This window comes from Heloderma suspectum, chromosome 1, assembly GCF_057233095.1.
Source record: "Heloderma suspectum isolate Gila_16-S chromosome 1, 16-S_ref, whole genome shotgun sequence".
Taxonomy (NCBI): Eukaryota; Metazoa; Chordata; class Lepidosauria; order Squamata; family Helodermatidae; genus Heloderma; species Heloderma suspectum.
The window spans coordinates 206530555-206546086 of record NC_139458.1 but is presented as its reverse complement, the minus strand read 5'-3'; the positions used below and the strand labels follow the sequence as shown (position 1 = coordinate 206546086).

Sequence of the window (15532 nt, the reverse complement as noted above, 5' to 3'; positions counted from 1 at the left end):
ACAATAAATAATTTAAATAGCTAAAAATATTAAATCATTAAGCTAGCTAATACCAATTTAAAACCTAAAACAATAAAACAGGTAAAACAGTGTGCAAAGTCAAGGAATCCAGTTAGCCCTCAATTTACCCTTTGGTAAAAAGCCATGTTTTAATTTGGTGCTGAAATGAAACCAGTGTCTGCGCCAATAGGGCCTCCAAGGGGAGGGCATTCCACAACTGGGGTGCCACTGCAGAAAAAGCCCTCTCCCACATCCCACACTGGTGAGATGCAGAGGATGGCTCCTCCAACAGATCTCAGTCCTTGGGCAGTCATATAGGGGGAGGCGCTCCCTCAAATATTGAGCTCCCAAGCCGCTTAGGGCTTTAAATTTCATCTCTAGGACTTTGAATTCCAACCGGAAGCATACTGCCAGCCAGTGCAATTCCTTTAAGACCGGTGTTATGTGATCTTTACATGATGTTCCAGTCAGTCTAGATGCTGCATCTTGCACTGGCTGCAGCTTCCAAGTCGTCTTCAGGGGCAGCCCCACGTAAAGGGCATTGCAGTAGTCTAATTGGGAAGTTACCAGCACATGCATTACTGTGGCCCTGTCCAGGAAAGGCTGTAGCTGGCGGATCAGCTGAAGCTGACCGCAAGTACTCTGGGCCACGGGGTCCACCTGGGGCTCCAGTGACAGGGATGGATCTAGTACTCCCAAGCTATGCACCTGCTCCTTCAGAGGAAGTGCAATTCCATCCAGGACAGGCTGCTTACCCAGTTCCCAGACTTGGGAACTACCAATCCACAGAGCTTCCATCTTGTCAGGATTCAGCTTCAGTTTATTGGCCTTCATCCAGCCCATTACAGCCTCCAGGCACTGGTCCACCTTCACCACCCCAGCTGACTCTCACAAGGAGAAGTAGAGCTGAGCATCATCGGCGTACTAGTGGCACCCCACCCCAAAACTCCTAATGTCCTCACCCAACAGCTTCCTATAGATGTTGAATAGTATGGGGGATAGAATAGCACCCCAAAGCTTAATAGCCATGGGGTAGAACAGGAATCACTCAATACCACTCTCTGGAATCAGCCCTGCAGGTAGGATCGGAACCAATGTAGCACAATGTCCCCAACTCCTATCCTGCAGAGCCAATCCAGTAAGCATGATCAGTGGTATCAAAAGCTGCTGAGATATCCAGGAAGATCAACAGGGTAGCACCCCCACATCTTTCACCCGGAGTAGGTCATCTGTTAGAGCAACCAAAGCCGTTTCAGTGTACCCCGGCCTGAAACCAGACTGAAATGGGTCCAGATAATCAGTGTCCTCCAAGAACACCTGAAGCTCCCCAGCCACCACACGCTCAAGCACCTTGCCCCAAAAGGGGATATTAGCGATGGGGCAATAGTTATCACACACCTCTGGGTCCAGGGAGGTCCTCTTCAGGAGAGGGCACAGTACAGCCTCTTTCAAGGTGGCAGGAACCACCCCAACAGAGCAAAGCATTTACCACTCCCTGGAGCCATCCAGCCAATCCACCCCTGCTTGATTGTATTAGCCAATTTGGACAAGGGTCAAGCTTACATGTGATGGGACGGACTGATTCAAGCATCTTGTCCACATCATCAGGCTGGAACAATTGAAACAGATCCCAGGAAACACAACCACATGGAGCACTGGATACGATAACTGTCTCCACAATAACTGGCATCAAGTTCTGAGCAAATATGAGCGACTTTCTCCTCGAAGTGCCTAGCAAATTTATTACAGCAACTGACCAAGGGTTTCCAATCCCAATTTCTCTAAGCCTGAGCCAGATCCCAACAGCAGCTTCATCACTCGGAACAATTCTGCTGGGCGACATTTTGAGGATGAAATAATAGAGGTGTAATAGGATTTTTTTGCCATCCTCACTACTGCATAATAGGCACAATGAAGAGTCTTTGCTAATCTTCGATCGTACTTGCTCTGAGACCTGTGCCACCTGCACTCTAGCCATTGTCTGGCCTGTTTCATTGCCCGTAGATCTTCTGTAAACCAAGGTGAATTACAGGCTCCGCAGCACTGGAGTGGGTGTTTGGAAGTGATTGTATCAATGGCCTTTCCCATCTCACCATTCTATAATGAGACCAAGGCCTCAAGTGAAACGCCAGCTGTATCAGCTGGAAAATCCCCCAGAGCGTTCAGGAATCCATCAGATTCCATAAGTCTCAGGGGACAGACCATCTTAATCGGTCCCCCACTCCTGTAGGGAGGATCTGCTACCACCAAGCTAAACTTCACAAGGAAATGATTTGATCATGACAACAGAGTTGTTGCCCCCGCCCCCGATCATCCTTCATCTGACCAGCAGTAAAAACCAGGTGCAGGGTATGTCCTGCCACATGTATTGGGGCCAGTGATGTTCTGAGACAGCCCCATGGTTGTCATTGTTGCCATGAAGTCCCAAGCAGGCCGTCAGGATAGCCTCAGCGTGGATGTTGAAGTCCCCCAGAACCACAGTCCTAGGGTTCTCCAGCACCACCTCAGCCAGCTCAGGCAGGGAGACGGCTGGGCAGCAGGGTGGGCGGTACACCAGCAGCATACCTGCTCTGTCTCTTTGGCCCAACGCAAGGTACAGCCCCTCAAAACTGGTGCTAGAATGGATGGGTTTCCTTGTGAGGGAGATGGAATCTTTATGGATGATGGCAACTCCTCCCCTCCGACCCTCCAATCTAGGTTGGTGCTGCATTGAGTACCCAGGTGGACAAAGCTGGGACAGATCCACCCCGCCCAACTCATCCACCCAGGCCCCAGTAATACACACCAGGTCAGCTCCTTCATCCACAATCAAGTTATGGATAGTAATTGTTTTATTATGCACCAGACTGGTGTTCAAAAGCAGTACCGACAGATCAGAGGGTGGGCTGATAGGGCAACCTAGATTTTGAGGTACAGGAGAAGGACTGAAAGATGGTACTGATTTCAAACATCTGTCCCACTTTTCCCTTACCTGACATGTCCAACCCCCAACGCCATACCTCCTTCTGCCCAAAATTACTCCAACAGGGGCACCCCATTCCTCCCCCATCCCCTGGGATTCACCTGAGCCATGTACAGCTTTAAAATAAAAGTAATAATAAAAGGCCAGTACAGCCAAACAAACCAGGCCAGTAAAAGGCTGTAGCAACAACCTAAAATTAAAATAGGCCTACTCTACATCCCCCTCCAGCACCAATTTCTACACTCCCATGAGGCTGTCATCCAGGCTATGGCTAGGCTCTCACACTAGCCAATTGCCCCCACCCCTCAACTCTCACCTAAGGGATGGTTGGACCTCAGCCCCCGCAGCTATCCCACGCTCTCACCCTGGGATAGCTCACTCACCCAAGACCCGCACACGCAGTTGCTCTAGGAGGGGCTGGTGCCCTCATCACTCCTTCTTTGGTGGCGAACCTGCCGGTGGCAGCCTGCCACCTCAGCCAGCCAGCTTATATATCTCCTTCCAAGAAGGGGACAGATGGTGGTTGTCCTGGGGGGCCTGGTCCTGCAGAGAATGGTGGTCTGCCATGCAGAAGTCCACTGTAGCTCTGTTCAGGCAGAAGTCCACAGGAAGAGAGCAGCGTTGTTGATATGCCACAAGGGGATCTCTTTATAGGGAATCTCTACAGACTACAGTCATGGATATCTTCAATGCCATCTCCAGTAGCACATTTTCCTTTATGTACTTTTATTAGGCAGCATACTGAGCTGATATATCTCGGCCTAAAAAGCTGAAACACTTCCAGAAGCAAATTAGAAGCTCCGCAGATGATTTGCATCCATTCTTTCCCTTTCTCCATGTCTATTGGCCACCTGTCACTCAAATTTGCAACACTGAAGTCACAGTTGAGACTTCCCTGTGAGTGCCAGTTCACACAGTTGGAGTGGCTGCAATCAAGCATGGCTCCATTGATTGGTCACAACTGAAGAGGGCAATATTGCAAAACACAACCAAGGCAAAAACAGAAATATGAATACGTACAGCAGAGAAGGAAGTATTACTGAGCAAAGGAATGTAGGCAATTAGTAGCCTTTATCCAAGTTAGAATCCAATAATTATGGAATAGTTCTAGTTATCACATGGTAAATATGAAATGTAGCATGTTCTTCTTACATATGTGCTGTCATTGTTTTCTTCATCTCCCAGACTTCCTGCTTTAGTGGTTCCACTCTGTGTAGCACAGATACTTGTTATTAAAACAAATTTATCTTATTGTATTTGTTTCTTTATTTGGGGGGTGAGAATTTCAGACAGGGCTCTGGCTCTCTGCTGAACATACACTTTCATTCACACTTCCTAAAATCACTATTTTTTTAAAAAAACATACTTTTCAACTGCATGAGATGAATTCAAGAGTTAAAGAAAATGGAGCTGAAAAATAGAATAAGAGGAAATAAGGGAAGTGGGCTGTTGCTGTTTCAATGAGTAACTAGTGCAAAGGAAATGTGCAAAACAACACTTAAATCTATTTTAGGAAACAGATGCCCAAACCACCTGTATCACTTTGCCTTTAAAAATAGTATCTCCTTTTACATTCCAGCATCAGTTATTTTTCAAGAGGATTTTTTGTGCCCTGCATACAAAAACAAATGGATTTTCAGGTTTCTTGCAGAGCACAATACAATGCTGGTGGACTGCATCTGGCTTGACGGGTCACTAGCTGTGCTGGGCAGATGTACAGCAAGCCAGACAATCCCCTGATCTTGAAAGATAGTTGAGATTGACAGTTAATGATGCAGTATTCTTGGTTTGCAGCCATATACAACAATTTCACAGGACCTGGTATGAGATCCTCGTATCTCAGTATGTCACATTTTGTTGGCTGGAGAGTGTCGCTTTTCATTCCAGAGACAGCAAGAGTGTTGCTTACGGTTACGATAGTTCTGAAATTTGTCTGTCCGTTTTTCTTTTCTTTCTTTTTTTAAGGCTGTGCATATTTTAGGTGTAGATGGAAAAAGAAGCGCACAATGTTTAACTCCTTTGGAATGTGCACTCAATCGTTCAAAAATTGATACACTCTTATTACATACTCACAAGTTGTGTAGAATGAATTGCTGCATTTGTTGTTTTGAAAAAAAAACTGATGAAATAGTAACTTTTCACATACACAGCTGAAGGGTGAGCCTCTCTCTCTTGCTGCTGAGTAACAAATATTATATAAAACCAATGGTATTATATAACACTAGCAGTTGCCATTGGCATGGAATTTCTGTTGCTGTTGCTTCTGTCTCCCTCCCAATCCTAAGTCAGAAGTCTTTGGCTGACTGAGCCCAGATGTGACAACCTAGTAGATTCCCTCATCCTTCTCTCCACACCACCACCATCCACTATCATCACCCTCCATATGTCCAGACTTTTGAATAAAATGTAATGAACATTGGTAGTTCTAAAGCCACAACCCTAGCCCACAGGCTAAGTAATATGGCAGGATTGGAGATTTGCTTATTTTCAAAAGTACATCTTATCTTTCTAACAAAGCAAAGCACATGGCTTACAAAAATATGTAAAGATCATTAGAGCACTTCTGTATCTACTAAGGGTCCCAGAATACTGGGGGAAGTGGGTGAATTCATAGAAGAATGGTGTTCTCATCTCATAGAAGCCGCTCTTGTAATGGAAGGGTAATGCCTCTAAAAGGGAAGGTTTATGACTTCCTACTTCTTCCCTTGTTATCTCTCATGTTTTATTCTGCTTATAGTATTTTCTCTGATTTACTGAAAATACGCAGAGTTTGAAAACATCTAAGGAGGAAACGGAAAATGCAAGTTGATCTCTGACTGATCTTTGTAGGGAACAACCAGTGAGGTGCTTCTTCATTTAACACAGGAAAGAGAAGCTTGTTGAATATTGAGAAAATTGCCAGGGACATTGGCTTGAAGTGCTCACCGAAGACTGTTGGTGGAGGAGAACTTTCCCACCTCTCTCCTCCCCTGCACCAGCCCCCCCTCCCAACATCTCCTGTAGGACAGGGGATCCCTTGAGCAGAAGGGGCTGTGGCACAGGGACCACGGGGCGGAACCTGAAGTGGGAGCTCAGCCCACAGAAGTTGCCCATATCTGATTTCTGGCTATTTCCCCCTGGCAGCTACCTCTGTTCAGGAGGGTCCCATCCCGCAGGAGAGGCTTTGGGGGTGGGGGCTGCAAGGGAGAAGAGAGGGTGGGAAAGTCCTCCTCCACCAACAGCCTTCAGTGAGCACTTCTTAGGATTAAAGCCAGTGTTTCTGTATCTCATATGTACAGCTGTTCAGGCTTAAGAAATATTTGTTTCTAGATTATTTTAATGAAATATTTATTTTAATTAGAACTACAAACTTTCATTTATGCAGAATTGATGGAAGCTTTGATTTATAAAGTCACACCCACACTTGCTTCAATTAATTGGTAGAGCTGACAATAAGGAGACTGGTTGTTGTTTCAGTTTGCATCGAAAGCTATGCTTCCAACAGGAAAAAAAGACAGGCCACTGAAGAGATAAATAGTGGAAATGTATGCAAATATATCTTTTCAATCTAGATCTCTCACAATAATGACTATTTTTAAGCCATTAAGGGCACAATCCTATGCATGTTTACACAGAAATAAGCCACCATGCTGGCTGAGAAATGCTGGGAGTTGAACAACTTATTTCTGTCTAAGCATGCATAGGATTGTTCCCTAAGGCTTTAAAAGTGATAGCTGTGCATATCTCCCTGACATCGCTTTCTCTCATCAATATTTTTGTTTAAGTTTTTTTAGATCATTTCATTATAATTACAAGGTGAAGGAAAAGGGAGAACAGGAGCAGTCCTATTAAAAACCTCAGTTCTGGATGAACTGTATATATTCCATGTTAAAATAACATCAGTTCCTGGAGATTTCCTCCTAGAGAGGTGATAAATTCAATAGAGCTGGAAGACTCAATATTCAAGTACTTGTATATCTTTAAAATCACACTCCCATTATGCAAGTGATAGCAACTAGCTAGACCTTCAGGTGGATACTCCTACATACTAATCCAGGAGACTGAACTTTTCCATTACAATGAAATAAAAGAGAGGGTACAGAATGGCAGCCTTTTGCTTCTGTAATTGTTAGACCTTAAGGCTGTTAAGGTCAAACAACTGCTGATCCTCCATAGGACTGTTTGAGACAGAGTATCTAAACATAAAGACACATATGGTTCCTCTTCCATGCTTCAAAGATTAACCGATCACTTTAGATTCAAATTGTGTAGAAGCAGTGTTTGTATTGCAGTGTATCTGTACTGCTATTCCCCATGGCAAATACTTGCTATTATGTCCATAAAGTTCCCATGTCAAGCAATGGTTGTATAAATGATGCTGTTTAATAATAAAACATAGGTGCTTTGAGGATAGAAAATATCTTCCATTTTAGGCTTCGTCCTTCATATATTACATTCATTTCAGAAAAAGGGTAATTTGCCTAAAGAGTCAGGAATCTAACATTCATATAAACAAGACTTGATACCATCTGCTGTCCTGCTCCTAGGGCCTGTATGGCAGTACAAAACTACTGATCGCTAACAAGAATTAGTATTGGTGCATAGCCCTAACACATATCTAAGTCAATGACAAGTTTAATCTAAGGAAATGAAACATTAGTTTATTTTCTACTGTGTTAAGAAGGCCTGTAGAGGATGCAGTGATTCTGAGCAAATAATGTTTTTGTTCAAAATCAAACATAGGACCTCTAGCACCATAAAAATAGGCTTTTGAGTCCAATCTCTTGTACTGGTGGATAGGGTCAAGTTAAGGATCCTTTAGCAGGTAGACACAAGGAATACCGTTCTGTTGGAGTGCAGGGCTCAATGCCTGTTAAATCTCTACTGTAGTGTAAGGCACTGTGTGAAGATATTACTTGGCAGAGTCCCCTCTAGCTTACTTATACAGTATATAAAGGCTTTTCATTCTCCTGAGAACTTGGCTGCACCCTGGGTTGGCCACACATCATTATGAAGACAGGGATGAGGAACTGCATGCTACAATTGGAGCTGGGTTTAACTGCACACAATAGATGCCAAAGTTTGTATCAGTGCAGAGGAAGGCAGGGTATGGGCTCAGACTGTAAATTCTGCAAGTATTTAGCCGCTCTTGACACTTCGTTTTGAAATCCACACATATTCAGTCGGGTCCCTGCCCCTGTGAGCTCTTCCTAATTCAATGGTTCCCTTTTTATTTCAGAAGAAATCTACCAGGCAACTCAAAGAAGAAAAAGGCAAAGTTTCAAGTAGAAGTGTTGGATTAGACACAGCTACTTCACAGCCTACACAAAATAATCACCATACAGATGAGTTTCATCTGTCCCCTTCTACACAGTGTTGGGCCAAGGACAGACCTGTTCAGTATGGAAGCTTCCCTGGATTCAGCAGCAGCGACAGCATGCTAAGAGAACTGGATGATGGACAGTTTGACCAAGAAGATGGAGTCACTCAGGTCACTTGTATGTGACCAGAAACTGAATTAAAGGGACCTGTACATATTTCAAAGAAATGTAAAAAAAATAGAATTTACTTTTTATATGCATTGGTATAGTTTCCTCCTTTTCCTCAGCCAAATATGTGTGCATTGTACTCCCCCCTCCCCAGCTCTCTGCAATTGTGCTCATAGGACAGCTCTATTTGTGTAGTAATTTTTAAGCAGAAGGGTTAACTTTTAGTCTACTTTCTTGGGATGTTACATTCCTAGAACAGTATGCCACTGGTGATGATCTCAGCAGTCCTGACAACTGGAAACAACTGCAGATGGGGTATTGGCTTCTGCTTTATTGAAAAACATGACACTTTCTACAATGTGTGGAAATACGATACAATAGCATTGCCCTAACATAAACATAAGGTTTAAAAATTAATTAAAATTGTACATAAAGAACAGTGTGTGTCATTTTTAAGTTTCAGAGCTGAATGTACTAAAAACAAATCCCTAATAGAGTGTAGTTGTGAAACTGTTAGCTAGAATAGTACCTATGCCTATCTAAAAATCATGACCACTGGGAAGGATATATCATGTATCTAATGTGCAGGGGCCAGTTTAATGCAAGTTGCATAAGTTGCAGCCAGAGCTGATAATTATTGGGATCAGAGCATGGAGAGGGAATGTAACCAAGAGTGGATTTCCTCCACTGCGAATACTGGCTTTGGAAGAGGGATTTTCCTGGGGACCACAGCACAGAGAGAATGGGCTAAATTATCTCTGCCTGCTGTGATTATCAGCCTTCCCTCCAGGATGTGATTTGCATTTTAAACCTCCACTGCTCTACCCATTAGCTTTTAATATTGAGTCAATTGCAGTTTGGCCCCGAGTACTAGGCAAGATAAACCAATAGGCTCAACTATCTAGCTGAGTGGTGCCTAACTTTGGGTGTCCCAATGTTAGTGGACTCTAACTCCTGTAATCCTGACCACTGGCCATGTGGGGTTTGGCAATTCTGTTAACTGAGATCCTTTTTACTGGAGATACTGAGCTTGGAACTTGCTGCATACAAAACGTATCCTCTGGTACAGAGCTAAAGCCTCCATTACCTGACCCTGCAGACAATACATTTGGGAGCAGCCTTTACTGGTCTTCTCAACTTTGCTTGCAGTTATGAATAACCAGAATCTGCACAGCAGGGGTGACATTAGAGAAGGGAGAGGGCAATCTGCAGCCCTCCAGATATTGTTGGACTGCATTTCCCATCATCCCTGACCATTGGCCATGCAGACTGGAAATGCTGAGAACCTGCAGTGCAACAACATCTGGAGGGCAGCAAGTTTGCTACAGGAGTGGCTGAGTATGTTCTTCTGGGCTTTTAAAAAAAGGAATTATTGAAATGACTAGCAGTGCCAAGGCAGAATATAAAAAGCTCATGAGCAGAAAAACACATAGTCGATGGATGCCTTTGGTGGCTTATGCAATATGCCACTAAGCTAAAACAGCATCAGAACCCTTATGTGTTTCTTAATTAATGCACCATACTGTTAATATTGTTTTAAACAAATTTTTAACATGTTTTAAACAGCTGCTCAACTGCCTTTATCATACAGTTAGCAACAGTCAAAAAAGCTGTACAGATGAACTAGAGTACCACCCACCCTCACTAGGTTTGGTCATCATGACAACCCACACCTTGCAACAATAATTGTGGCAATTAGGTGGCACACAAGTCTCCCTCCCCTTTTTTTAACCACCCCGGGGGGGGGGGGGCGGGAATTTCAGCGTGAAAACAGGAGGGAAGAAAGCTTAAATCCCCTCTCTCCTGAATCACCATGGCCCTGAACTTACCCAGAGGTAAGTCAATCATGTATGTGTGTGTATGTATGTATATATATGTATGTATGTATGTATGTATATCTGTGCTAACTTGGCTCACACAGAGATAGTGTGTATGAAGAAGTGCCAAACTGGAGGAGGGGCGGAGGGCACTGTGAGGAGCGGCCAGGCTGGTTTTTGCGGCTCCTGCCAGTCTGCTCTGTAGCCCTTTCAGACAGAACATGCACAAGCCACTCTGCCGGGTTCAGCCGTCACGACAAACCAGCCTGAACAACCCAGCAACAAGCCCTGGGTTCTCAGGGTGGCTTGTGTGTGGTTAACAAGCCATGCTGGGGAAAATGTGGTGGATTTGGGTGTCGCAAGCCATCCTGAAACAAACATGGGTGACAACTCAGTGTGGGTTGTCATGACATGCGAACCAGGTCTGTGTATAACCCCCCCGCCCCAACAAATACAACAATCAACTTGGTATTGAATAACAATGTTAAGGGCAGGACAAAATTAGACATTCCTCTATTCCCAGCTCCCCCAGGCAAGCAGCTTAAAAAGTTTGGCACCAATTGCACCTCTGCTTACCAGACCTTTGATTGGAAAACCTGATTGCATCTGCATTTCTGTTACAACATAATTTGGATATTTTCCCTTCATTGCTGAAGTTCTATCATCTTTTGAAAATCCATCTTCTATTCTGATATGTCCTCTAACTTCCAATAGGAAACTTGCAGCCTGATCCTATGTATATATTTTCTCAGGAGTAAATTCCACTAAGTTCAAGGGCGTTTATTCACAATCATACAGCCTTAGTTCAGTCACTGACGCTAAAAAAACATTCAACAGGAAAGGATGGAATTCTGACTAAAAAATGGGAAGGAAACACTCCAAAGTGAACACAGTGGCAAAAATTACAGTCATTACATGTCCATATTTGTCAGGCCCTTTGGAAGACATCCAACAAGTAAAAGTGCCATTGAACTGAAAGCAATGGGCTAGATTAAGAGGAAACATATGCAGTTTTCAGTACCGTTATGCTGACAGCATTTAGAAAAAAACAGCCTGAGGGAAAAGCTTAATGATAAATGTATTTTAACGTATTTTGTAATTTACAAAATTTCAAACCTTTATCAGATCAGCATGTTCTAGCATGTAGCATGTGTATAACTACGCATCACAGTATTTAACTTCCATTTAAGCAGATGCAAACCTTTCTTGAATACTGGGTAAAACAGATTCCTGTATGGCGAGTATACTACCCAAATAAAGTATTTTTAGCTCACCTTGCTCACTCTTCAGTGATGACAAAAAAGCATTGCTGGTCTATGATAGATAGATGAACTATGTTCCCTCTTCTAGGTGCACCCTTTCACTTCAAAGAGAATTCTTATCTCTTGCATTTGGAACAAATCAATTTGATCCCCTCCCAGCTACTTTTCTTATAATATGTAACATCAGTTTTTATGATAGTTATATAACCAAAGACAGACCATGAAAAAAATAATTGGAATAAAATTTCACCTTTTCCAATGGATCTGCAACTCAGGCTTATCTTTAAACTTTGTTCATACATCTCTTCTGCACATACAGGAATGGCAGGTATATCTTCCTTGTATTATTATAGTGGTATTAACCATGATTTGTTTGAAAGTCACCAGCTCATCTACTCTTAAATTGTTAACATTTAACATTTTGTCAGGGCTCTTTGGATTCCAACCACTGGTGTTTTATCCTGTATTTAGCTCTGGGCAAACGCAACAGCCCATTCCAGTTTGTCCTGATTTGTTTTCTCTAGGCTGTTAAGTCATAGAAGTGTTCTCTCCCAGATTAGCCAATTGGAAGATTCTATTCGCTTTTGTGTGCTGTTTCAGTGGCATGCTAAACATACTCTGCATTCTTGACACATCTTGCTCAAACAGGTCCTAACTCCATATAAAATCCTTCAATTTAATCACTACATTTAATGGCCCTATTTGCCATTAAAAGTTTTACAATCATGTACCAACTTAAAGATTGCTAAATATCTCACACAACTGTTAAGACTTCATCCCCCACAACACATGTTTTGTCCCCATCTTAAGAGATCATCACAAATTGGTAAGTAGAGCTTAGGCCTCCTCAGTGTAGGACAGTGACTTTTTATTGACATCCAAGCACTCTTAAAAGAGGGTGGCTTCCACTCTGCATTTGCAATATTGCAGCCCACATTTTTTACTATTTATAGTACACCGCACCCACCAGACTACACATTTGCTTGTATACACATGGCAAGGAGCACCCTGAATATCCCAGAACAGATGGAAGATATCTCCCCCCTCCCCCACCTCCCTGGTTGGAGACTGCACTTTGCACTTCCTAAAACTACAAACCTAGATCTTCAAAATACAGCATTAGTAATTCTTCATATTGGCAATGATTCAGTAACAGCTCAACCTTATTTGACTCTATAGGAAATAAAACCTGACATACCAAAAAAGTAAAACCATTTCTTACCTAACAAAGCTAACTTGAATTGTATTTATGAGTAACAACAGATGCTAGAAAGCCTGGACTGAAAAGGAGATAGGCATACCTCCAATCCTGACAGGAGTCAACACTGATGGGCACAGAAAACGATGCTATAATATTGCTAATAACACCGCTGCCTTAGTATCAATGTTTGATACTACTTAAGATACTTAGGAAGCAATCCTGTGGCTGCTAGACAGCGGCTAGATGGCCATGGGATATCTTGTTTTCCGGGAACTGACCTCCCCCCACTTCCACGCTGCCTCGGAGGCAGTGCGGAACAGCCCTGTCCTCCACACTTGCAAGATGAGTGTGGAGTGGCCGAAAAGGGGCATGTCCCAGGGAGGGGAGGGTGGAAATGCCTGTATACAGCATCCAACATGCTGTATAGCAGCTTCCTCCCCCGCTCTGCCTTCCTGTGACTAGACAGCCGCAATCGGCTGTCTAGCTGAAAATGCAGGGCAGGAAAAGTGCGGAGGGAACGATCCCCTCCGTGCTTCTCCTGCCCTGCTTCGGATAGGTGGTCGCCTCTGAGTTCGGAGGTGGCCACCTATCTGGATAGGACTGCGCCCTTAGTAACATTGTTTGGTGCATGATAAGTAGACTGGCTTACATGATTGCATGGAGGAAAAAACAACTGCCTTTATGTGTAGATCAATCCTCATTATACTAAGTAATGAACATTTAGCCAGAATCTAGAACAGAAACAGTGAAGCACAAAATCCTAGAAAATAACTTTACTGACATAAGTAGTGTGCCTTAACTATGAAAGGATGATTATTAAATGAAGGGTATTTTCCTATTGTAATAGGGTTTTTTCTCAGTTATTATAATTAATAAAATGAAGTAGGAAGAACATTTTGAAGCTCCTGTAAAGTATAGTAAGTGTACCATTCAAATCTTCCACTTCCCACCCATGTATCTTCTGTATGTTTTTGTGTCGGCAACTCCAGGCACCTGAATAACTATATCCTCTGCACTGAGTAAATAGCTGTGTCTTAACATTTTTTGAATCTGGAAAGGGAAGAATGAGAGAGAGTGTGTGCATGAGTGCACAAGTGTCTTGGTTAAAGTAGTTTTGAGGATCAAATCTTGAGATAGATACAGCTTAGATGGGGGGAAATTAAAATGAGAACAACTTAGCAAAATAGACTGGTGTGGAAAAAGAAAATATTTAATTGCAACCTCTACTTTTTACAATGTAATTCGAAAGACAAACAGCTCGGTTTCCCTATAATGCAGAATGTAGGTTAAACCCTCAATACATTTACTCTACACAGTCAATAGTTTGCTTACGCTTGCTGACGTTCTATCGTATCAGGCAGGCACATATGCACACACGTTATCAGAGGTACTTAAGTCAACAGCTTTAAGGACAGTTTCAAGCAGTCTCCCATTTACTTTGATTATATGAAGTAAAGTTTACAGTGCAGCAGAATTGGAATTATTTTTTAAGAATAAGACCAAGTATTTCAGAGGCTTGTGATGGAACAGGGAGATGTGTTAAGATTTGATTGCAGCCTCAAATATGACACATTTTCACAAAAATGATTAATGACACTATTCATTTTCTGACTGAGGAAGGCTATATTAAACCAGCCAGTTATGACAATGCTAAATATATCCTGCTACCTATGAAATGCCATTCCTCAGCCACACGCTTTGAGGTATCAATCGGATCTACACTGCCCAAGATAAATGTGGGCACAATGACATAACTGCTGTTGCTAAGAACCATCTGATGTGACGACCCTGTTGACCATTAAAACCATTTTAAAATAGAAAATAAGAACAGCCAAAGAAGGCAAAACTGTCAACCCACTGAAGACCATCCAGCCCAGTCCTACAAAAATATGCCACCGGTACAGTCCCATCCAAAGGGAGTAGGTCTTGTGACACAAATAACTGAAGTTCCGAGTCTTTCCAGTCCATCATTCTTAGATTCCCTTTATATCAAGGTGGCAATCTTGCTATTAGATGTGTCCAATTTGCAGTGTATTATATGCAGTTAAGGCATGTCTACTATGTACTCTGAAACATAATTATTATTAGGAAATAAACTCACTTCGTTCATTTCTAGTTAATGAGTAACCTTCAAAAGAAAGCAAAGTAAGTAAACTCAGCTTGGCCACATAAAGCCCAAAATATATCTGTTTCAACAGATAAAGGGGCACTGGTTAATATCTTTTAATAGGAAAGGACCATACACCAACTTGAAAAAGTTAAAACATCTCACCAACTTTGAACAACAGTGCTAGTGCTTTTAGATTTCTGCATTCATGTACATCCAATTAATGAAACCTGCTATACTTTTTTAAAAATATTTAGTTTTACAGCATTCAAAATAGCTCAAACTCCATTAATGAAGTTTTCATGGAACCTTAGCGCTAATGCAAACCTGAAAAAGCTATTTATAGAACATACATTTAGATTTGAGGAAATAAGGGTGGAATTCAATTACTGGAACATAAAGCAGATATTATCTGGACTGACAAAAGATAAAAACCAGCTGCATGTGTGTGATGGGTAAGATTCAACATTCCGTGGAACCTTTTGCTACAAATGAGTAAGATTATTTTGGCACACTCTGCTGTAGTGTAACATGAATGTTTAATACAAGGTATAGTCTGTAAGCAATTACTATAAATATGTGCAGGCATAAGCCACAGAGTACTTTACTGTAGGCAAGAAGGAACACACATTGTTTTTATCCACTGGCGAGAGGTGCAGTTAGGGAAAACATGTAGGGGAATCTTTGCCCTAATGTGACTGAACACATGACCTTT

At 42.5% G+C, this 15532-nt stretch overlaps 1 protein-coding gene across 5 annotated transcripts in view; it reads left to right on the top strand.

Moving 5' to 3' along the window:
- The window catches only part of RFTN2 (raftlin family member 2), a 65732-nt gene extending 56870 nt beyond the window's left edge, over nucleotides 1-8862 (top strand). For 4 of the 5 annotated variants that reach the window (XM_084816776.1, XM_084816768.1, XM_084816806.1 and 1 more), the window contains one exon: nucleotides 8181-8862. In XM_084816776.1, coding sequence (XP_084672902.1) covers nucleotides 8181-8447 — 267 coding nt within the window. In that variant the 3' untranslated portion in view covers nucleotides 8448-8862. The remainder of the gene's footprint in view (nucleotides 1-8180) is intronic. The other variant, XM_084816786.1, reaches the window with a different exon arrangement.
- The last annotated feature ends 6670 nt before the right edge of the window (nucleotides 8863-15532 follow it).